Genomic DNA, 22,016 nt, shown 5'->3' on the forward strand with positions numbered 1-22,016 from the left:
CAAAGATGATGAATCAATGATAGAGATGAGTGGGAGGACTTTGGCTAAGCTCACAAGGTTGCTATGCCAATGCAAATGGCTAAGAGAGTGAGCTTGAGCCGACCATGGGGCTTAAATAGAAGCCCCCCATGAAATAGAGCCGTTGGATCCTCAGTCTACTGAAAATCGGGGCGACCGGACACGCTGGTCAGATCGATCGGACGTTGGACCCCAGCGTCCGGTCGCGCGATGCATGTCATGTGGCACCTGCTTCAAATGTTGATCGCCCGATCTCTACAGTCATCAGTGCATTTAAGTTGTGACCGGACGCGCTGCTTCGAAGTGACCGGACGCATGACCTCAGCGTCCGGTCGTTTCCAGTAAGGTTCCATTCACGATCGGACGCATTCGGTTGATAACGATCAGACGCAGGACCCCAGTGTCCGGTCACTTCCAGTAAGCATCCAGAGACAAATTTTCATGATCGGACGCGTTCGGTTACCCCCGATCGGACTCACCCAACGTCCGGTCAGCCACCCTCTTCTCTGTGCGCTGCCACATCAGCAGAACCGGACGCAACCCGTCAGCGTCCGGTCGAAGACCGACGCCAGCGTCTTCATTGCTTCCTCTAACCGGATGCTTCGGTCCAGTTGAGGCCAGCGTCCGGTGCACTCTGTGAAAACCTATCTTTTCTGTACAGGGCGCTGGTGGCACCGTTGAACTGTCCGCACTCTACGACCGGACACTCCGCTGGTGAAGTTTCTTACCCTTGCTCCCAAGTGTTAAACACAATCAGCCTGTTCGCTGGTTGGTTTTAGGGCTGATAAGCCCGACTGGTGCTGATTTGTTGTGAGAGGAAAACACTATTGGCTGGCTGATAAGCCCTGGCTGAAACCAACAATCGAACAGGCTGAATGTGTATCACCTTTGTGCAAGCGTGTGAACTTATTTTCACAAACATTTTCAAGGGTGTTAGCACTCCACTAGATCCTAAATGCATATGCAATGAGTTAAAGCATCTAGTGGCACTTTGATAACCGTATTTCGATACGAGTTTCACCACACTTAATAGTACGGCTATCGATCCGAAATATGATCACACTTACTAAGTGTCTCGATCAATAGAACGAAAAGCTCCTATCAAGTTTCACCTTTGTGTTGGCTTTTTGTTTTTCTTTCTCCTTTTTCCAAGTTCAAGTATTTGATCATCACCATGCCATCAACATCCTCATGTCATAATCACTATTGCTTCATCACTTAGAGTAGTGCTAACTATCTTATAATCACTTTGATAAACTAAGTTAGCACTTAGAGTTTTATTAATTTGCTAAAATCAAACTAAAGTTTTTAACCGTCCCACAAGCAGAGGCGCGCAGCGCGCATACACCACAGAGTAGCGGGCGATGCGGACGGGAGTGGCACGGGCGGGTCTGTTCCGTAAGCGGGCGACGCGGACGGGTCCGTTCGGACGGACAGATGGCCTATCAGGAGCATTACCGAAACCAAAACGCCTCCACTTACTTTACATCGATCGTATCGTGCTCGTGCCACGAGTTCCAGTGCTGCAACAACATGAACCGTGCGTCCGCCGGCCGTGTCGATTTTGGGGTCGCGTGGCACTATTTGCGTTTGCAACGTGACAAAATAAAGGCTGCGCATGCAGCGTAGCTGAGGTATCGTTTGGAGATGAGTTAATCGGTGGGTTTTTGACAAAGTTCGAGGTTTACGGTTGAGAAGATGAGCGCCTATGTACATGGGGACGACGAAATGTCTTCCTCTGGTTCGCCTTTTTATTTCTATATATATTCTATATATAATACTTCCTCAGTCAAAAATACAATTCTAGTTTTAAGTTTCACCAAATCTATACAAAAAATTACTAATGCTTATGATATCAAAAGAAATATATATCATTAGATTGTTAGTTATGAAATATATTTTCATAACAAATTCATTTGAACACAGATTTTACCTATTTTGTGTAAACTCGATTAAATTTAAGAAAGTTTGACTCGCCCACCTAAATCTAAGAATTGTGTTCTTTTTGGCTACATGAGTATATAATTTGTAGTTTAATTCCTACGCTCACAAGCCAAAAGTGTGTGCAAACTTAGGTAGGGTGTTTAAATCCATGAACTAAAGTTTAGGGGCGTCACATCGAGTGTTCGGATAGTGATAAAAAAATAAATTACAGAAGTCATCAGTAATCCGCGAGATGAATTTATTAAGCCTAATTAATCTGTCATTAGCACATGTTTACGGTAGCACCACATTGTCAAATCATGGACTAATTAGGCTTAACAAATCTGTCTCGCAAATTAGTCTCAATCTGTGCATTTAGTTTCATAATTAATCTATATTTAATACTCCATGCATGTGTCCAAATATTCGGTATGACAGGGCTAAACTTTTGCCCGAGGTAAACAAACAGGCCCAATTCCAGCGTCCAAACAAGGTGAGCACCTTGTCTTGAAGCGCCTGGGACTAGCCAGCGAAATGTTGTCTCCTTCGACTTTGGCCCTGAAGGCGTCTGATGAAATCTTTAGCGGGGACCCCAATAATATGCGGGCGTTACGCGAGTTGCCCACCGGACGGCGACGTGGGTCCACGCAAGCAGCGCCGCCGCTGTTCGGCAGCCCGGGCATAGCCTCCTAGCCGACGCCGCAATTTGGGTTGATCAGTGTCCAATATAACAACATAACTTCAGTACACTAGGGAGGGTCTGAGCGTCTATGTACATCTCTTCTGACTACCTAGGGTGCCGTTAAGACGTGTTGTATTAAAGTTTTTCTCTACCTTAATACAAAGACGTGTAAATCTTTTGTGTGACAAAAAAAAATAAAGATAGCACATCGGAAAGGAAGATGAAATGCTTGTTGAGTATCAAGTTGTCATGTGTTTCTATATCTACCAGTAGTAGTGTGAATACGTAGCTGTTCATCTATTTGAAAGGTACGTGACACCCGAATATCAAAGAAACACCCAATTTTGTTGTCAAAAAACAAAGAAACACCCAATTTTAATCGGATCCCAAATCAGGTGTTTTTGACAACCTGACGCACATATTGGTAGACAAATCTATTGGTGCGTAATAAATAAATAAATAAATAAACCTGCCAGAGCTCAACGGAGAGAAGGGAGTAGCTAGAAAGGAAAAGGAAGAAGAGGAAAGGGCCGTGAAAGAAGTTTTGCTTTTAGCGTACAAACCTTTTATCAAAATTTTGTAGAACTCAACGATATCTAAAACTCTGTACTTACACCTTTTAAATTTTAGATCATTTAGATATTCAAATATTTTTCAAACAAACTTTAAATTTCCAAAACACCATTGAGATGGAGACATGTTCTATATAGAAGTTGTAGTGCTCAACGAGACGTAGGTGGTGTTTGCTGGTCTGGACTCATCCAGCCAGCCGGCTGATCCCCTCACAAGTTACTGTTTATCAAACCAGCCGAACAGTGTTTTTCTCTCACAACAAACCAGTCGGAACAGTATTTTTCAGCCAAGTTTCAGACCAGCGAACGGGGCTGTAGTTAATATCTTTGTATTTAAGAATATTTGGAGTGCCAATACACGCAATATAAAGTTCAAAGAGTGAAGTCAAAAAAGTAACATCAGTTAAAAGACATCTTTTATTGGAAGCTTCTCATATAGATACAGTACAGTTGCAAGTCTCCCTCGTCCTGACATCTCGGTACCTACCCGCCGTAGCACTATCAGGTCTTGTTTGGATGTGCATGTATTCATCTCAATCTACGTGTGTTAAAGTGGATTGGAGTGTAATTAAATTAAATTTCATTCCCATCCACTCCAACACGTGTGAATTCATGCATTCAAACCAGGCCTCGCTATGCTAGAACTAGAAGTTTGGACATCAAGTTATATTGAGGCAGACTGTATTCACCGTGATCACCACGGTACAACGGTGTGCCCCATGCATGTTACAAGCAGACTCCAGCCAGATATAAATCCGTCAGAAGGTTGAGAGTTATAGCTACCAGGCCTTGTTTAGATTGAGATTAGGAATCAGTATTTGGCACTGTAGCACTTTCGTTTGTATCTGACAATTATTGTCCAATCATGGCCTAACTAGGCTCAAAAGATTCGTCTCGTAATTTACAATCAAACTGTGTAATTAGTTATTTTTTTATCTATATTTAATACTCCATACATGTGTCAAAGATTTGATGTGATGAAAAGAGAGTGAAAAAACTTGCAATCTAAACAAGGCCCAAGTAAGGAGAGGAATTGACCTTTATAGGTGCAGTTTTAAGTGTCCAGCTGTAAAACTGCAGTTTCTAACCATCAAAACACTTGTCACGTCACATTTATATGGTGTATCGCATAAATGTTTCAGAATATATATACTACTACTTTTTTTAAAGCCATATGTACTACTACTTATATATATGGAAATGAGAACGGGAGTGAAACTTTAACATATAGCAGGGCAGGCCTAATACGTGATAAAGTTTGAACAGAGCATATCGCAGGGCAGGCCAACACGTGATAAAGTTTGAACAGAACCGTGAGTGTGATGTCAAGCAGCCAAAGAAGAGAGCGATCCGCCCCTCACCAGTTCACAGGTTGCGTTGCAACTTCTGCCCTGTTGCAGTGGTACGGCCCGCTTGACAAAAGAGCCGACAGGAATTTCGTGGCTGGGAAGCTTTGTTCATTCTCAAATCGAGTGACGGGCAGGATACACTGCCAGCGCCACGTACTCAACTCCCTCAGAATACTTACCTTACTGAGAGTACCCGCCCATGCTCACTCCAGGCAGCCTCCTGTTATCCAAGCCAAACAAATGAAAACACAAGAAAAGTAGTAGTACCACTACTGAATTCTGACACCAATACTTGTTACTGCGGAGCAGCAAACCTGTAACTGTAATTACCCAAGGAGATGCGTGTTTCAGCAATCTATCTATACCTATATAACTATAAAAATGGCACTACCTCCACCCAGCATCATCCATACTGACATATATGTGGTATCTTCCGTGACCCATCATGCAAGGCCGTACGTGTACATCTGAAATGGCCTATGTTATAGGCAGAGCGAGCTATACATTGCTACCCCCTTGTTTAGTTAAACCCCAAAATCCAAAAAGTTGCTACAGTACCTGTCACATCGAATGTTTACGGCCCGTGCATGGAGCATTAAATGTAGACGAAAAGAAAAACTAATTGCACAGTTTGGTGGGAAATTGCGAGACGAACGTTTTAAGCCTAATTAGTCAATGTTTGGACACTATTTGCCAAATAAAAACGAAGGTGCTACAGTAGCCCCAAAATCCAAATTTCGCGAACTAAACAAGGGCTGCATAGAGTATCTAAATGGGGATTCAGTTATCTGTGCAGTTCAAACAGGACTATCAGCGAAACGTCCTCTCTCTGGTGAAACTCTTCTATTAACTTGCTGCTTGTATGCTTCAAAACTGCCACACCTGTTCCAGAAATGAGCAAGCAATCAGATAGTTGGAAGTTATGGCTATCACATGGAGCAGAACTAATTTTATAAATGCAGTATTTAATTTTCAAAACACCCGCCTCATCATATTTTTATATGGTGTATGTATCACATATGTTTCAGAATAGATGCACCTATGGGAAGGAGCACAGAAATGAAACTTTATCAGAGCTGAACTTGATCAGAGCCGCAAACCTTATGCAGGCCAAGCTCTACTGATCAAATATTACCACATGATGATGAACTAGGATCCCTGGAGTTGTATTCTAAATAGATTCTGATTCAATGTCTTCAGATTCCGGTTGGAGCTGATTGATAAGATGCTTGACAACCAAAAATGATTGTTTTTTAGAGCACACAACAATGGTAAGTACATGTTTTTTTAGTGGCCTTTTTCATGTGTTGGAGCTGCTTTTCTCTCTAGGATGATGTTAATGTGATTATTCCCCATTTAGATATGAGGTCCCTCTGAGACAAGAAAAGGTTAATCTGTTGCAATATGGAATTAGTTTTTTCTAAATGAATAGACAAAACTAGATACATTCATTTACAACTTATCTAATCTTGTTTATGATTCTTTTCTTTTTAAATTTATATGTAAATGATCTGATGCATGGACACATAATTAGAGAACAATTTAATATACATGGATTTTAATTTTGCTATCACAAATCACCAATATTCTTTCATTGCACTTTGGCTTGTCATTTTGTCAATTACCACTGTTCATCTTGTTATGAAAGCTCACAAGATTTTCAATTCTTTAAAAGCATCTACCTTGTCCTGCATTTAACAATGATCAATAGCACTTTCAATTGCGCATGTATAAAGGATCAATGTTTTGCCATCTGCATCCATGTGAATATGTTTGAAGTTCTCCTTTGTCTGCCAAAAACGATCTGGATATCGAACCTTGATCTTTGCTCCCTCTGATTCCAAGTTGTTGTATGATCTCTGTTGTCAAATAGTCAATTTATTTAATCATCAATATGTCAACATTTGTGTAGATTGAGAACATAGAGTTAGTACTTCTGGATTCTTCATTGAAAACACATTTACATTGAGGGAGGATTTGATATTTATTATTGGAAAGCACATCATTTCTCTTCTACCTGTAACCTGCCTCCCTATACTAGTATTTCAGTTCATGCTAGCTTATATAAATTGATACGTGGTTATATTCATGAATAATTATGTGGAGCAGCTATTCTTATAGTGGCCATCTAGTGCTGCATTTCTAGTTGCCAAATATCTAACAATTTTACAAATATTATCTTGCCACCTTATTATATCCGTTCTTTTTCTACAAGAGAGCAGCAGCTCCATGTTGTTCAAATTCTAGCATGCATGTTATATTGAGTTTTTTCATCACTTAGCCACGGCCAGCTATTGCTCTTTCAGCTCTCTGTATGGTAGAATGCTTTTGTGCACTTGACAGATGTGTTGACTTATTATGTATTATTTATGCTTGTTGATAAATTTGCTCAGTCTATTGAACTAAAAGATTTGATCTTGCAAATTTCATCTGGCTAATTACAATGTTTTTTTGCAACAAAAGATTCGTGGCTTGAAATGTGATTTGTGGCTTGAATAGGTTTCTATACACGCAAGGTATCTTTGTTTCTTGGTTTCTAGTACATGTTAATAGCATGCCCTTTAACTATGATATTTAATTTTTCTCCCAATATGATTTTTCTATATTAAGTTTCAGCTCCCTCTCCTGTCCACTCGGTCTCCTTCCCTCCCTCTGCCAGCACCGCCCGTCCCTCCCTTTCCGTACCACCGCTGGCCATCTATCCGCCGTGCCTCCCGCCACGCCACCCCACAGCGCTGTGCCGCCGAACACACACGTTGATTGCCGAGCTTGCATCATTTTGGATGGAGCCGCCCGGTCCCTCAGGTTTCCTTTACCCTCATTCATGCATCTCGCTTTGATGCCCCATTAAGGTAGTGTCAAATTTGCTTGACTATTTAGATTCCCTGATATGGTTACTGTTTGTTAAAGGATGATTAATGAGTTTCCATTTCATTTTTTATTTTCCCTTTTATTTTAGTTTTGGTAAGCATTATGCAGATATAATTCTTGAACATCCTGTTGAACTTCATTAATTCATTATGCGATGATCTAATTGGTTTCTTACAACCATACACATTGATTCAGCTTTGCATTGTGTTTTTAGATCATACACGTATGTTTTTACTTATGGCGTGATTATAGTTTCATAAATCAATTCTATTTATTCTGCATTTGCAGAGGATGCCCATGTCGGAAAAGGCCCTGGTTCGTCAACTAAATGGTTCTTTTTTTCATTTCCCCATTATGTTTTACTTATCTTATTTTAGACATTCACATTGAGTCCGCACTTGCAACTACATTGTTATGTGGATTGAGTTTGTAATTTTAAGTTGTAGACTATACGAGTGCAGTATTCTAATTAGATTCGGACTCAATGTCTTCATATTCTGGTTGGAGCTAGTTGATAAGATGCCTGACAACCCAAAAAGGTTTGTATTTGAGAGCACTCAACAGCGGTAAGTACATGCTTTTTTTTATTTTAGTGGCCTTTTTCATGTGTTGTACCTGCTTTTCTCTGTACGATGATGCTAATGTGATCATTGCTCATTTAGGTATGAGGTCCCTTTGCGACAAGACGAGAGGTTACCCTCCTCTCCTGGTACAACCTCTGCATCGGCTCCACCAAATAGAGGTGCAAAGGGGAATGACTGTACTATAATTTTAATCTGTTGCAGTATGGAGTTAGTATTTTACAAATGACTAGATAAAATTAGATATATTCATTTACAGCTTATCTAATCTTGTTTATGAGTTTTTTATTTATATTTATATGATCTAATGTATGTACACATAATTAGAGAATAATTTAATATTCATGGATTTTAAATTTTGCTATCTTAAATTTCCATTATTCTTTTCATTCCACTTCAGCTTGTCCTTTTGTTAATTAACACTTTTCATCTTGTTCTGAAAGTTCACAAGATTTTTCTATTCTTTAAAATCATCTACCTTTGTTGTTTATTATTTTCTTTGTCTGGTCCTTTTGGTATTCAGATGCAAGGCATTCCCCTTCTAAGAACCCTGCAGTAGCACCTACTTCCCGTGACCACTCTAAGAGAAGGTATTGTTTTCTTACAATCTTGTGTACCAAATTTTCCACCAATCATAATCGTCTGAGGCATATCAGTGTACTCTTCCAGTTTGTATATTCTGTACTAACATGCTACACAAAAATCTCCTTCTTCTATCTCCTATTTAACCATACCCCTGGTTTTATTTTTTCCCAAAAGTTCATGGATCATTTTTTCCTATTTGTTTGTAGGCTCATGCTGCTCAGCGTACTATGGATAGGGTCCCGTGTAACCTTAAGAGGGTGGTTTTTGAGAGCTCGCAGGAGAGGTTCATACGTGTTTCAATTTGTTATAATTCTATTTATTTCCGAGAATCACCGATTAATGTTAATTCTTAGTCTGTTGTTAAAGTTTATCTGTTCGTGGCCTTTTTTTAGGTTTGAGCATCATATTCGACCAGAGCATGTGTTGCCTTCTGCAGCTGGTCACGACAGTGATGACGACGACTTCATGCCCATTCCCAACACTCGTTCATCCTCACACATCGACAAACCTAAGGATGTTGGTCCAAGGAAAACTAGGCAAACACGAGCAGGATTGTCGACCGGTGCATGTACAGAGGTGTATACCATTTATTTACTTCTGCACTTTCTTTTCATAAGAGTTACCATTCTAAAGCTCCTCTTCGTATGTATCACTAGTTTGTTTTTTCCTTCAATATACCACAAATCTACTATCATGTCTTTGTTGCCAAATCTCTACTTTTCTATATCTGTTTTGCTTTCTACTACCCCTGCAATTTTTTTTTCAACTACACTACCCCTGCATTAGTTTATCATTCCTACATCCCTTTCCCCAATTATTAGTTTTTTTTAGAAATCTGTCTTCTTCTCGACTACCCATGCATTAGTTTATCATTTCTACAGTGCTTCTCAGAATTCCGAGTGTCTCTTCTTTTTTATCCATTCTTGTCCTTACTATTTCTAAAATTCTTGTAATTTGTCCCAGGCAAGACAAAGGAAAAAGAGAGCTACCAACCGTTCTTCCATTGTAAATGTTCGGTGCAATCCCAGAGATGTTATTTTCACCACTAACTTGTTGAACCCACAGCAATATGCTGCTATCGAAGCTGATGGGTTTGGTCATTTGCTGAGAATGAAGATCGATGCTGTAGAGAACAAGAATCTGCTAACCTGGCTATTAGACCACACTGACCCTGATCGTATGCTAATTAGGATTGGTGCAGGCAAGTTCCTTCCGATCACCCCACAAATAATTAGCATGGTTCTTGGTTTGCCTATACGTGGTGCAAACTTCAAGCAATACTCGTGGAAGGAAGGTATCATATTTCGCCAGCAGCTTATCTCTGATCTTAACCAAAGTCTCACCGAAGATTGTGACATACATATAGCAAACCTACAACAAGAGATCTTAAAGGGAAATGTGAACCCCCTCATGAAGAGATGCTTCTTCATGATACTTTGCAATAGGGTTCTACTTCCCAGCAGCAGTAACAACATTGGTTCAGTTGACATCAAGAGGACAATGGATCACCAATTGTTCGGAGTTGTTGACTGGTCCCAGGCTGTATTCAATGATCTCCAGATAGCTGTTTGCAGCTGGCACGATCGTGACAAAAATCAACTCACTCAAAACATATATGGCTGTGCCATTTTCCTGCTAGTAAATTTCTTTTCATCCATCCATCTTTTTATTTATTTTTTGCAGCTTTCCTACCACCTAACAATGTATGGCTGTGCCAATTTTTTTTACCCCTTCTTTTTTGTCAACAGGTATACTATCTCGACAACATTGACCACCCTGTCTCATTGGTGGACCGGACTTTGACTCCACGCCTCACCTTTTATGATAATGCTCTAATAGATCGCTTAACTGTTGCTGATACAACTATAACCACTCATGGTGCACATACTTTTGGTGTCCAACCTGTGAGTCAGCTATCTTATCTGTTATATTCCTTTTCTTTTTTACAACCACATTATTAAGAAGCTTGTTTTATTCACTTCAATGCTATCTCTAACAGTTCAAGCCATGGAGTACCACCTGCTATGCTGCTGCAAATGTCCGTGGTGCTCCATGTCATAACATAAATGTTCCTGCGGTAGGAATACCCAATTTAGGCATCCCACGCCTCCTGGATTTGTTATTTGAGCCGCTAGATGATCTGACTGGCTCGCATAGAGAGAGAGAGAGTACAGGGTTTCTTTTCTGAGTTTGATCACACACTCTCTCAGAACAAAAGGTCCATTGAGAATTCTATTGCAAACATTGTGAGAGCCCAGTTTCGGTTAGCTGATCAATGTCGTCCATTCATTCATGAACTCGTGGCATCACAAACCCGGGACACCAACATTCCAGGTGACACTTCTAGGACAATGCATACACGCAACGATCATGGTACCCGTGAATCAGCCCATTGTACCCCGCCTTCAATGCCAGGCAAACTCTTGCTTTAGTTGATAAATTCGTTATCTCACCCTGTGTCTTATTGCTACGTATCAAATATAGTCACACATTTTTTCCATTTATGCCCAGGTCATGAGATTTATTCTCATGGTAGCTTTGTTTCTGCTAGTACTTTACTTCGGAGCCAGATTGATGAACAATCACCCGTTCGCAACACTCCAGGTATTGTCTACTTCCCCGATTGCATGTTTTTATCTCCATTCTTTGCTATTTCTATTTGTTTTGTTATGTCATTTTCATTATGTTTCATGTCTTCTACATTTGTAGGTCCTAGTTCATTTAACCCCACTTCACCGACAGACCCATTTGGCTCCCCTGTTCATTGTGTAGTTTCACCCCCTCACATTTCTGAGGACTTACCTCGTCCATCAACTGCACCGATGCGCACCTCTTCAAAAGATGTTTCTGGTGCACCCCTCATAGTTTGTTTTTCCTCATATTTTCGACTATTGTTCCATTGTGCTAACTGCATCACTTTTTTACTATCCTTTATTATGATTTCTCTTGACTGATACTTCAGTTTTCTCACATGCTCCTAACTCTTTTCCCACCTCAGGTATGTCCATGGCCTCCTTTTCATGTTTACAATTTAGTTCTTACAGCAAACTGAAATTATATATTTTATTTCCTTTTCGTCCACACAGGTTCCTTCATTGTCACAAATGATCCTACTGTTCATCCTAACAGTCCAGTTCACACTCCGATTATGGCTCCAGTATGAAGCACCACCTCGGAAGACGGCAGCCCAACACCTTCTCCACACGGTTACCATGCTTTTCTTTTTGTTTCATAGTTTTTCCCTCAATTTTATGTCTGCTATTTTTCATCCTATGTACTTTCAGCCTATGGGTTCGATTATTCCCCACTTTTTCTGTCAACAATGGACCAATCAGGCCATCAACAATCATCGTCTATTGTGACCAGCCGTACAGATGTGAGTCCATCTAACGTTCTTCCAAAACTCATTCCACCCTTCTTTTTAAATTAACAACTAAATTACATTTATACAACATCTATCATTTCCTTAGTTTCAATATTCCTGAGGTGGCATCTGTTACTAGTTTCCTGATTTTTCTCTTTTTGGTAGACTGAGTTGGTACAAAATGATCCTCCTTTACATAGAGGCCGAATTATTCATGTAAGTGCACCTATCTGTTAATTCAATAACATTAGTTTTGTATACATGCTTGTGTTTTTGGCACCATCCTGTATGCTGTTACATAACATTTTACTGCCACAAGTCACTGGTTTTCTGATTCATCTGAAAAGGGATATCTTTTGTCTTGTACTTAGTGCACAGTAATTTTCATTGACATGTCAATGTCGACAACACCCTTCATTTAATTTTGAACTTGTAAACCAATTTTCTAATACTATTCTACTGTTTTTATTTGAACATTCAACTATTTGTCCACCACACCTTATTTCATTTTCCTATTTGTTATTCAGTTAGTCATGTATGTCTCAATTCCAATTTCAATGTCAGACCCTCTTTTGATTTTTAACATGCACACTATTATTTCAAAGCTATTTTACTGACTTAGCTTCTTATTCTCTTAATAAATCTAAAGTCTTTTATTTCGAGTTTTAAATTATATTGATCAAGAATCTTATCTTATCTTTTTTTCTTCTTTTAGCCACAAGGTTTCTCTTATACTGAAACTATTCCTACTTCATCTGCCTCCCACCATTCCCGTTCTGAGCATAACTCTCCTTATGCTCCTGAACTTCCTGAAGCATGCAGTATCAAAACAATCGGAAAAGACACCACTTCTGCATTAAAGTGGCCGATTCTAGATGATCTGCCTATGTTCAAGTTTCCTGGAAAGAGACTAACCAAGAAGCCATCCAAATTTTATTCACCCTTCAAGCATGGCATTCTATCTCGTCATCCACCCAATTTAGAGTTTTCTTTGCGTATGCATGCCTTCCTTTGTGCAGATGACTCTCCATTGAAAAGGTTCATTCTGATTTCATTTTCAAGCTTTCATTCTTTTCCTTCCATACTCCAGAATGCTTATTGAATTCCATTCAGGAAAACTTTGATGCACTTTGGGACAGAGTCATTGACTGGCCGAGATATTACACTTTCCTTTGGTATTGGGAAATTCATAGACCCTGTGTTCATGGATGCATTTGTCAAATGCATAGTTGAAGATGACTTTAATGTTCGTCCTGAATGCCATGGGTTCAGAATATTCCTACAACCTCTTGTCTCGGTACGCCTCCCTCATTTTTCAAACTAATCATTTCAAATTTTATTTTTTGATTACAACATTGATAACAATCCAATCATACTGTACAGGATATTCTTAAGTCAGACTCCTTTAGTATTCACAAAACTCAGCCTTAGTGTAGCCAGGACATTGTACTAGAAACTATCAAGCGATGCCTCCCCACGACTGACTTACAAAGGACATTGTACTAGAAACGATCATTGTCGATCCTTTTAGGTTTCTTGATGATCTTGTCAACGGTCAGAGGATCAAAAATTTTCTCCCTAGGAGCGGCAAGAGGGTTTATATTTACCTCCGTGCGAGAAGGATTCACCTGCCCTTTAGGTGGTGGGTTAATTGAATTGTTGCGATTCCTCATTGTGTACCTTGAAATCGATGAGGTTGTATCCCTAGCTCCATGCTCATGTAATGTCATACGGTTTCGATAGTACTCCCAGTACCCATCGTTAGACATACCAGGGGGCTTGGGCATGGTTGAATTTGTGGGTGAAAGAAACAAATATACGGATGAAAGGTGAGTTAGCAATGAGAACAGGAAACTATCAAGGGATGAGTTATGAAGAAGACCAAACTGCTTTAAACTCAACACAATTATTGCAATTAAAGGAGGGAGGTAAATATAGAAAGAGCTATCTTCTGCTTGGTCTATGGCTTTGCATGGACTCCAGAGATGCCCTGCCTTTGCTTGGTCCTTTACCACTGCAAGGGCTCCAGAGATGGCGTGATCAAGGCTTGGTCATGTACCGACGTGAGCGCGGCTTGGTCCTGTGCCGCTACATGGGCGTGAGAATGGGCACGCTGGTCCTGCGCAGTTGCATGTTCCTGTACAAGCAACATGGGTGCGAACAAGACCACCAAGTTTTGGTGTCTATAAATAACTGCGCAGGAATGTTCGCACCCACGTTGCTTGTACAGGAACATGCAACTGCGCAGGACCAGCGCGCCCATTCTCACGCCCATGTAGCGGCACAGGACCAAGCCGCACTCACGTTGGTATAGGACCAAGCCTTGATCACGCCATCTCTGGAGCCCTTGTAGTGGTAAAGGACCAAGCAAAGGCAGGGCATCTCTGGAGCCCATGCAAAGCCATAGACCAAGCAGAAGATAGCTCTTTCTATATTTACCTCCCTCCTTTAATTGCAATAATTATGTTGAGTTTAAAGCGGTTTGGTCTTCTTCATAACTCATCCCTTGATAGTTTCCTGTTCTCATTGCTAACTCACCTTTCATCCGTATATTTGTTTCTTTCACCCACAAATTCAACCATGCCCAAGCCCCCTGGTATGTCTAACGAGGGGTACTGGGAGTACTATCGAAACCGTATGGCATTACATGAGCATGGAGCTAGGGATACAACCTCATCGAATTCAAGGTACACAATGAGGAATCGCAACAATTCAATTAACCCACCACCTAAAGGGCAGGTGAATCCTTCTCGCACAGAGGTAAATATAAACCCTCTTGCCGCTCCTAGGGAGAAAATTTTTGATCCTCCGACCGTTGACAAGATCATCAAGAAACCTAAAAGGACCGAGAATGATCGTTTCTAGTACAATGTCCTTTGTAAGTCAGTCGTGGGGAGGCATCACTTGATAGTTTCTAGTACAATGTCCTGGCTGCACTGAGGCTGAGTTTTGTGAATATTGAAGGAGTCTGACTTAAGAATATCCTATATAGTATGATTGGATTGTTATCAATGTTGTAATCAATAAATAAAATTTGAAATGATTAGTTTGAAAAATGAGGGAGGCGTACCGAGACAAGAGGTTGTAGGAATATTCTGAACCCATGGCATTCAGGACGAACATTAAAGTCATCTTCAACTATGCATTTGACAAATGCATCCATGAACACAAGGTCTATGAATTTCCCAATACCAAAGGAAAGTGTAATATCTCGGCCAGTCAATGACTCTGTCCCAAAGTGCATCAAAGTTTTCCCGAATGGAATTCAATAAGCATTCTGGAGTATGGAAGGAAAAGAATGAAAGCTTGAAAATGAAATCAGAATGAACCTTTTCAATGGAGAGTCATCTGCACAAAGGAAGGCATGCATACGCAAAGAAAACTCTAAATTGGGTGGAGGACGAGATAGAATGCCATGCTTGAAGGGTGAATAAAATTTGGATGGCTTCTTGGTTAGTCTCTTTCCAGGAAACTTGAACATAGGCAGATCATCTAGAATCGGCCACTTTAATGCAGAAGTGGTGTCTTTTCCGATTGTTTTGATACTGCATGCTTCAGGAAGTTCAGGAGCATAAGGAGAGTTATGCTCAGAACGGGAATGGTGGGAGGCAGATGAAGTAGGAATAGTTTTAGTATAAGAGAAACCTTGTGGCTAAAAGAAGAAAAAAAGATAAGATAAGATTCTTGATCAATATAATTTAAAACTCGAAATAAAAGACTTTAGATTTATTGAGAGAACAAGAAGCTAAGTCAGTAAAATAGCAATGAAATAATAGTGTGCATGTTAAAAATCAAAAGAGGGTCTGACATTGAAATTGGAATTGAGACATACATGACTAACTGAATAACAAATAGGAAAATGAAATAAGGTGTGGTGGACAAATAGTTGAATGTTCAAATAAAAACAGTAGAATGGTATTAGAAAATTGGTTTACAAGTTCAAAATTAAATGAAGGGTGTTGTCGACATTGACATGTCAATGAAAATTACTGTGCACTAAGTACAAGACAAAAGGTATCCCTTTTCAGATGAATCAGAAAACCAGTGACTTATGGCAGTAAAATGTTATGTAATAGCATACAGGATGGTGCCAAAAACACAAGCATGTATACAAAACTAATGTTATTGAATTAACAGATAAGTGCACTTACATGAATAATTCGGCCTCTATGTAAAGGAGGATCATTTTGTACCAACTCAGTCTACCAAAAAGAGAAAAATCAGGAAACTAGTAACAGATGCCACCTCAGGAATATTGAAACTAAGGAAATGATAGATGTTGTATAAATGTAATTTAGTTGTTAATTTAAAAAGAAGGGTGGAATGAGTTTTGGAAGAACGTTAGACGGACTCACATCTGTACGGCTGGTCACAATAGACGATGATTGTTGATGGCCTGATTGGTCCATTGTTGACAGAAAAAGTGGGGAATAATCGAACCCATAGGCTGAAAGTACATAGGATGAAAAATAGCAGACATAAAATTGAGGGAAAAACTATGAAACAAAAAGAAAAGCATGGTAACCGTGTGGAGAAGGTGTTGGGCTGCCGTCTTCCGAGGTGGTGCTTCGTACTAGAGCCATAATCGGAGTGTGAACTGGACTGTTAGGATGAACAGTAGGATCATTTGTGACAATGAAGGAACCTGTGTGGACGAAAAGGAAATAAAATATATAATTTCAGTTTGCTGTAAGAACTAAATTGTAAACATGAAAAGGAGGCCGTGGACATACCTGAGGTGGGAAAAGAGTTAGGAGCATGTGAGAAAACTGAAGTATCAGTCAAGAGAAATCATAATAAAGGATAGTAAAAAAGTGATGCAGTTAGCACAATGGAACAATAGTCGAAAATATGAGGAAAAACAAACTATGAGGGGTGCACCAGAAACATCTTTTGAAGATGTGCGCATCGGTGCAGTTGATGGACGAGGTAAGTCCTCAGAAATGTGAGGGGGTGAAACTACACAATGAACAGGGGAGCCAAATGGGCCTGTCGGTGAAGTGGGGTTAAATGAACTAGGACCTACAAATGTAGAAGACATGAAACATAACGAAAATGACATAACAAAACAAATAGAAATAGCAAAGAATGGAGATAAAAACTGTAATCGGGGAAGTAGACAATACCTGGAGTGTTGCGAACGGGTGATTGTTCATCAATCTGGCTCCGAAGTAAAGTACCAGCAGAAACAAAGCTACCATGAGAATAAATCTCATGACCTGGGCATAAATGGAAAAAATGTGTGACTATATTTGATACGTAGCAATAAGACACAGGGTGAGATAACGAATTTATCAACTAAAGCAAGAGTTTGCCTGGCATTGAAGGCGGGGTACAATGGGCTGATTCACGGGTACCATGATCGTTGCGTGTATGCATTGTCCTAGAAGTGTCACCTGGAATGTTGGTGTCCTGGGTTTGTGATGCCACGAGTTCATGAATGAATGGACAACATTGATCAGCTAACTGAAACTGGGCTCTCACAATGTTTGCAATAGAATTCTCAATGGACCTTTTGTTCTGAGAGAGTGTGTGATTAAACTCAGAAAAGAAACCCTGTACTCTCTCTCTATATGCGAGCCAGTCAGATCATCTAGTGGCTCAAATAACAAATCCAGGAGGCGTGGGATGCCTAAATTGGGTATTCCTACCGCAGGAACATTTATGTTATGACAGGGAGCACCACGTATATCTGCCGCAGCATAGCAGGTGGTACTCCATGGCTTGAACTGTTAGAGATAGCATTGAAGTGAAGAAAACAAGCTTATTAATAATACGGTTGTAAAAAAGAAAAGGAATATAACAGATAAGATAGCTGACTCACAGGTTGGACACCAAAAGTATGTGCACCCTGAGTGGTTATAGTAGTATCAGCAACAGTTAAGCGATCTATTAGAGCATTATCATAAAAAGGCGAGGCGTGGAGTCGAAGTCCGGTCCACCAATGAGACAGGGTGGTCAATGTTGTCGGGATAGTATACCTGTTGACAAAAAAGATGGGGTGAAAAAAATTGGCAAAGCCATACATTGTTAGGTGGTAGGAAAGCTGCAAAAAATAAATAAAAAGATGGATGGATGAAAATAAATTTACTAGCAGGAAAATGGCACAGCCATATATGTTTTGAGTGAGTTGATTTTTGTCACGATCGTGCTAGCTGCGAACAGCTATCTGGAGATCATTGAATACAGCCTGGGACCGGTCAACAACTCCGAACAATTGGTGATCCATTGTCCTCTTGATGTCAACTGAACCAATGGTGTTACTGCTGCTGGGAAGTAGAAGCCTGTTGCAAAGTATGATGAAGAAGCATCTCTTCATGAGGGGGTTCACATTTCCCTTTAAGATCTCTTGTTGCAGGTTTGATATATGTATGTCACAATCTTCGGTGAGACTTTGGTTAAGATCAGAGATAAGCTGCTGGCGAAATATGATACCTTCCTTCCATGAGTATTGCTTGAAGTTTTCACCACGTATAGGCAAACCAAGAATCATGCTAATTATTTGTGGGGTAATCGGAAGGACCTTGCCTGCACCAATCCTAATTAGCATACGATCAGGGTCAGTGTGGTCTAATAGCCAGGTTAGCAGATTCTTGTTCTCTACAGCATCGATCTTCATTTTCAGCAAATGACCAAACCCATCAGCTTCGATAGCAGCATATTGTTGTGGGTTCAACAAGTTAGTGGTGAAAATAACATCTCTGGGATTGCACCGAACATTTACAATGGAAGAACAGCTGGTAGCTCTCTTTTTCCTTTGTCTTGCCTGGGACAAATAACAAGAATTTTAGAAATAGTAAGGACAAGAATGGATAAAAAAGAAGAGACACTCGGAATTCTTAGAAGCACTGTAGAAATGATAAACTGATGCATGGGTAGTCGAGAAGACATATTTCTAAAAAAACTAATAATTGGGGAAAGGGATGTAGGAATGATAAACTAATGCAGGGGTAGTGTAGTCGAAAAAAAATTGCAGGGGTAGTAGAAAGCAAAACAGATATAGAAAAGTAGAGATTTGGCAACAAAGACATGATAGTAGATTTGTGGTATATTGAAGGAAAAAACAAACTAGTGATACATACGAAGAGGAGCTTTAGAATGATAACTCTTATGAAAAGAAAGTGCAGAAGTAAATAAATGGTATACACCTCTGTACATGCACCGGTCGACAATCCTGCTCGTGTTTGCCTAGTTTTCCTCGGACCAACATCCTTAGATTTGTCGATGTGTGAGGATGAACGGGTGTTGGGAATGGGCATGAAGTCGTCGTCATCACTGTCGTGACCAGCTGCAGAATGCAACACATGCTCTGGTCGAATATGATGCTCAAACCTAAAAAAAAGGCCACGAACAGATAAACTTTAACAACAGACTAAGAATTAACATTAATTGATGATTCTAGGAAATAAATAGAATTATAATAAATTGAAACACGTATGATCCTCTCCTGCGAGCTCTCAAAAACCACCATCTTAAGGTTACACGGGACCCTATCCACAGTACGCTGAGCAGCATGAGTCCTACAAACAAATAGAAAAAATGATCCATGAACTTTTGGGAAAAAAATAAAACCAGGGGTATGGTTAAATAGGAGATAGAAGAAGGAGATTTTTGTGTAGCATGTTAGTACAGAATATACAAATTGGAAGAGTACACTGATATGCCTCAGACGATTATGATTGGTGGGAAATTTGGTACACAAGATTGTAAGAAAACAATACCTTCTCCGAGAGTGTTCACGGGAAGTAGGTGCTACCGCAGGGTTCTTAGAAGGGGAATGCCTTGCATCTGAATACCAAAAGGACCAGACAAGGAAAATAATAAACAACAAAGGTAGATGATTTTAAAGAATAGAAAAATCTTGTGAGCTTTCAGAACAAGATGAAAAGTGTTAATTAACAAAAGGACAAGCCAAAGTGGAATGAAAAGAATAATGGAAATTTAAGATAGCAAAATTTAAAATCCATGAATATTAAATTATTCTCTAATTATGTGTACATACATCAGATCATATAAATATAAATAAAAAATTCATAAACAAGATTAGATAAGCTGTAAATGAATATATCTAATTTTATCTAGTCATTTGTAAAATACTAACTCCATACTGCAACAGATTAAAATTATAGTACAGCCATTCCCCTTTGCACCTCTATTTGGTGGAGCCGATGCAAAGGTTGTACCAGGAGAGGAGGGTAACCTCTCGTCTTGTCGCAAAGGGACCTCATACCTAAATGGGCAATGATCACATTAGCATCATCGTACAGAGAAAAGCAGGTACAACACATAAAAAAGGCCACTAAAAAAAGCATGTACTGACCGCTGTTGAGTGCTCTCAAATACAAGCCTTTTTGGGTTGTCAGGCATCTTATCAACTAGCTCCAACCGGAATCTGAAGACATTGAGTCAGAATCTAATTAGAATACTGCACTCGTATAGTCTACAACTTAAAATTACAAACTCAATCCACATAACAATGTAGTTGCAAGTGCTGACTCAATGTGAATGTCTAAAATAAGATAAGTAAAACATAATGGGGAAATGAAAAAAAGAACCTTTTAGTTGACGAACCAGGGCCTTTTCCGGCATGGGCATCCTCTGCAAATGCAGAATAAATAGAATTGATTTATGAAACTATAATCACGCCATAAGTAAAAACATACGTGTATGATCTAAAAAAACACAATAAAAAGCTAAATCAATGTGTATGGTTGTAAGAAACCAATTTGATCATCGCATAATGAATTAATGAAGTTCAACAGGATGTTCAAGAATTATATCTGCATAATGCTTACCAAAACTAAAATAAAAGGGAAAATAAAAAATGAAATGGAAACACATTAATCATTCTTTAACAAACAGTAACCATATCAGGGAATCTAAATAGTCAAGCAAATTTGACACTACCTTAATGGGGCATCAAAGCGAGATGCATGAATGAGGGTAAAGGAAACCTGAGGGACCGGGTGGCTCCATCCAAAATGATGCAAGCTCGGCAATCAACGTGTGTGTTCGGCGGCACAGCGCTATGGGGTGGCGTGGCGGGAGGCACGGCGGATAGATGGCCAGCGGTGGTACGGAGAGGGAGGGACGGGCGGTGCCGGCAGAGGGAGGGAAGGAGACCGAGTGGACAGGAGAGGGAGCTGAAACTTAATATAGAAAAATCATATTGGGAGAAAAATTAAATATCATAGTTAAAGGGCATGCTATTAACATGTACTAGAAACCAAGAAACAAAGATTCCTTGCATGTATAGAAACCTATTCAAGCCACAAATCACATTTCAAGCCACCAATCTTTTGTTGCAAAAAAACATTGTAATTAGCCAGATGAAATTTGCAAGATCAAATCTTTTAGTTCAATAGACTGAGCAAATTTATCAACAAGCAGAAATAATACATAATAAGTCAACACATCTGTCAAGTGCACAAAAGCATTCTACCATACAGAGAGCTGAAAGAGCAATAGCTGGCCGTGGCTAAGTGATGAAAAAACTCAATATAACATGCATGCTAGAATTTGAACAACATGGAGCTGCTGCTCTCTTGTAGAAAAAGAACGGATATAATAAGGTGGCAAGATAATATTTGTAAAATTATTAGATATTTGGCAACTAGAAATGCTAGATGGCCACTATAAGAATAGCTGCTCCACACAATTATTCATGAATATAACCACGTATCAATTTCTATAAGCTAGCATGAACTGAAATACTAGTATAGGGAGGCAGGTTACAGGTAGAAGAGAAATGATGTGCTTTCCAATAATAAATATCAAATCCTCCCTCAATGTAAATGTGTTTTCAATGAAGAATCCAGAAGTACTAACTCTATGTTCTCAATCTACACAAATGTTGACATATTGATGATTAAATAAATTGAATATTTGACAACAGAGATCATACAATAACTTGGAATCAGAGGGAGCAAAGATCAAGGTTCGATATCCAGATCGTTTTTGGCAGCCAAAGGAGAACTTCAAACATATTCACATGGATGCAGATGGCAAAACATTGATCCTTTATACATGTGCAATTGAAAGTGCCATTGATCGTTGTTAAATGCAGGACAA

General features: G+C 39.6%; 2 protein-coding genes and 2 pseudogenes across 6 annotated transcripts; 2 read left to right on the plus strand and 2 right to left on the minus strand.

Annotated features, from left to right (window-relative positions):
* Window positions 1-7,934: 7,934 nt before the first annotated feature.
* On the plus strand, window positions 7,935-10,647 carry LOC136507146 (uncharacterized). The gene is made up of 7 exons (XM_066501959.1): window positions 7,935-7,981; window positions 8,078-8,159; window positions 8,803-8,864; window positions 8,974-9,157; window positions 9,545-10,219; window positions 10,330-10,505; window positions 10,581-10,647. The coding sequence occupies exons 1-7, from the start codon at window positions 7,935-7,937 to the stop codon at window positions 10,645-10,647; spliced, it is 1,293 nt and encodes a 430-aa protein (XP_066358056.1).
* Window positions 10,648-10,673: 26 nt separating this feature from the next.
* Window positions 10,674-13,376, plus strand: LOC136508740 (uncharacterized). Of its 5 annotated transcripts, none has more exons than XR_010772106.1 (7): window positions 10,674-10,996; window positions 11,093-11,185; window positions 11,291-11,579; window positions 11,668-11,957; window positions 12,111-12,161; window positions 13,059-13,242; window positions 13,329-13,376. XR_010772106.1 is itself a non-coding variant. In XM_066503517.1 (7 exons), the coding sequence occupies exons 1-4, from the start codon at window positions 10,933-10,935 to the stop codon at window positions 11,742-11,744; spliced, it is 375 nt and encodes a 124-aa protein (XP_066359614.1). In that variant the 5' UTR covers window positions 10,674-10,932; the 3' UTR covers window positions 11,745-11,787; window positions 12,965-12,983; window positions 13,059-13,242; window positions 13,329-13,376. The 5 variants fall into 5 exon arrangements, 3 of the variants coding, with proteins under 3 accessions (XP_066359614.1, XP_066359613.1, XP_066359612.1); XM_066503517.1 differs by lacking the exon at window positions 12,111-12,161 and adding an exon at window positions 12,965-12,983 and having other exon boundaries at window positions 11,291-11,431; window positions 11,668-11,787; XM_066503516.1 differs by lacking the exons at window positions 13,059-13,242; window positions 13,329-13,376 and adding an exon at window positions 12,661-12,875 and having other exon boundaries at window positions 11,291-11,431; window positions 11,668-11,787; window positions 11,866-11,957.
* Window positions 13,377-14,806: 1,430 nt separating this feature from the next.
* LOC136507147 (uncharacterized) lies at window positions 14,807-17,349 on the minus strand (annotated as a pseudogene).
* Window positions 17,350-17,765: 416 nt separating this feature from the next.
* On the minus strand, window positions 17,766-21,011 carry LOC136507148 (uncharacterized; annotated as a pseudogene).
* Window positions 21,012-22,016: the final 1,005 nt, after the last annotated feature.

Source organism: Miscanthus floridulus, chromosome 15 (genome assembly GCF_019320115.1).
Source record: "Miscanthus floridulus cultivar M001 chromosome 15, ASM1932011v1, whole genome shotgun sequence".
Taxonomy (NCBI): Eukaryota; Viridiplantae; Streptophyta; class Magnoliopsida; order Poales; family Poaceae; genus Miscanthus; species Miscanthus floridulus.

Excerpts from the sequence above, each read along its gene's own strand:
- LOC136507146 (XM_066501959.1), top strand. The coding sequence starts at position 7,935 with ATGCCTGACAACCCAAAAAGGTTTGTATTTGAGAGCACTCAACAGCG. Across the intron at positions 7,982-8,077 it reads TTTGAGAGCACTCAACAGCG|GTATGAGGTCCCTTTGCGAC; the intron begins GTAAGTACATGC and ends TTGCTCATTTAG. Across the intron at positions 8,160-8,802 it reads CGGCTCCACCAAATAGAGGT|CGTACTATGGATAGGGTCCC; the intron begins GCAAAGGGGAAT and ends CATGCTGCTCAG.
- LOC136508740 (XM_066503517.1), top strand. The coding sequence starts at position 10,933 with ATGCATACACGCAACGATCATGGTACCCGTGAATCAGCCCATTGTACC. Across the intron at positions 11,186-11,290 it reads ACCCGTTCGCAACACTCCAG|GTCCTAGTTCATTTAACCCC; the intron begins GTATTGTCTACT and ends CTACATTTGTAG. Across the intron at positions 11,432-11,667 it reads CTCTTCAAAAGATGTTTCTG|GTTCCTTCATTGTCACAAAT; the intron begins GTGCACCCCTCA and ends TCGTCCACACAG.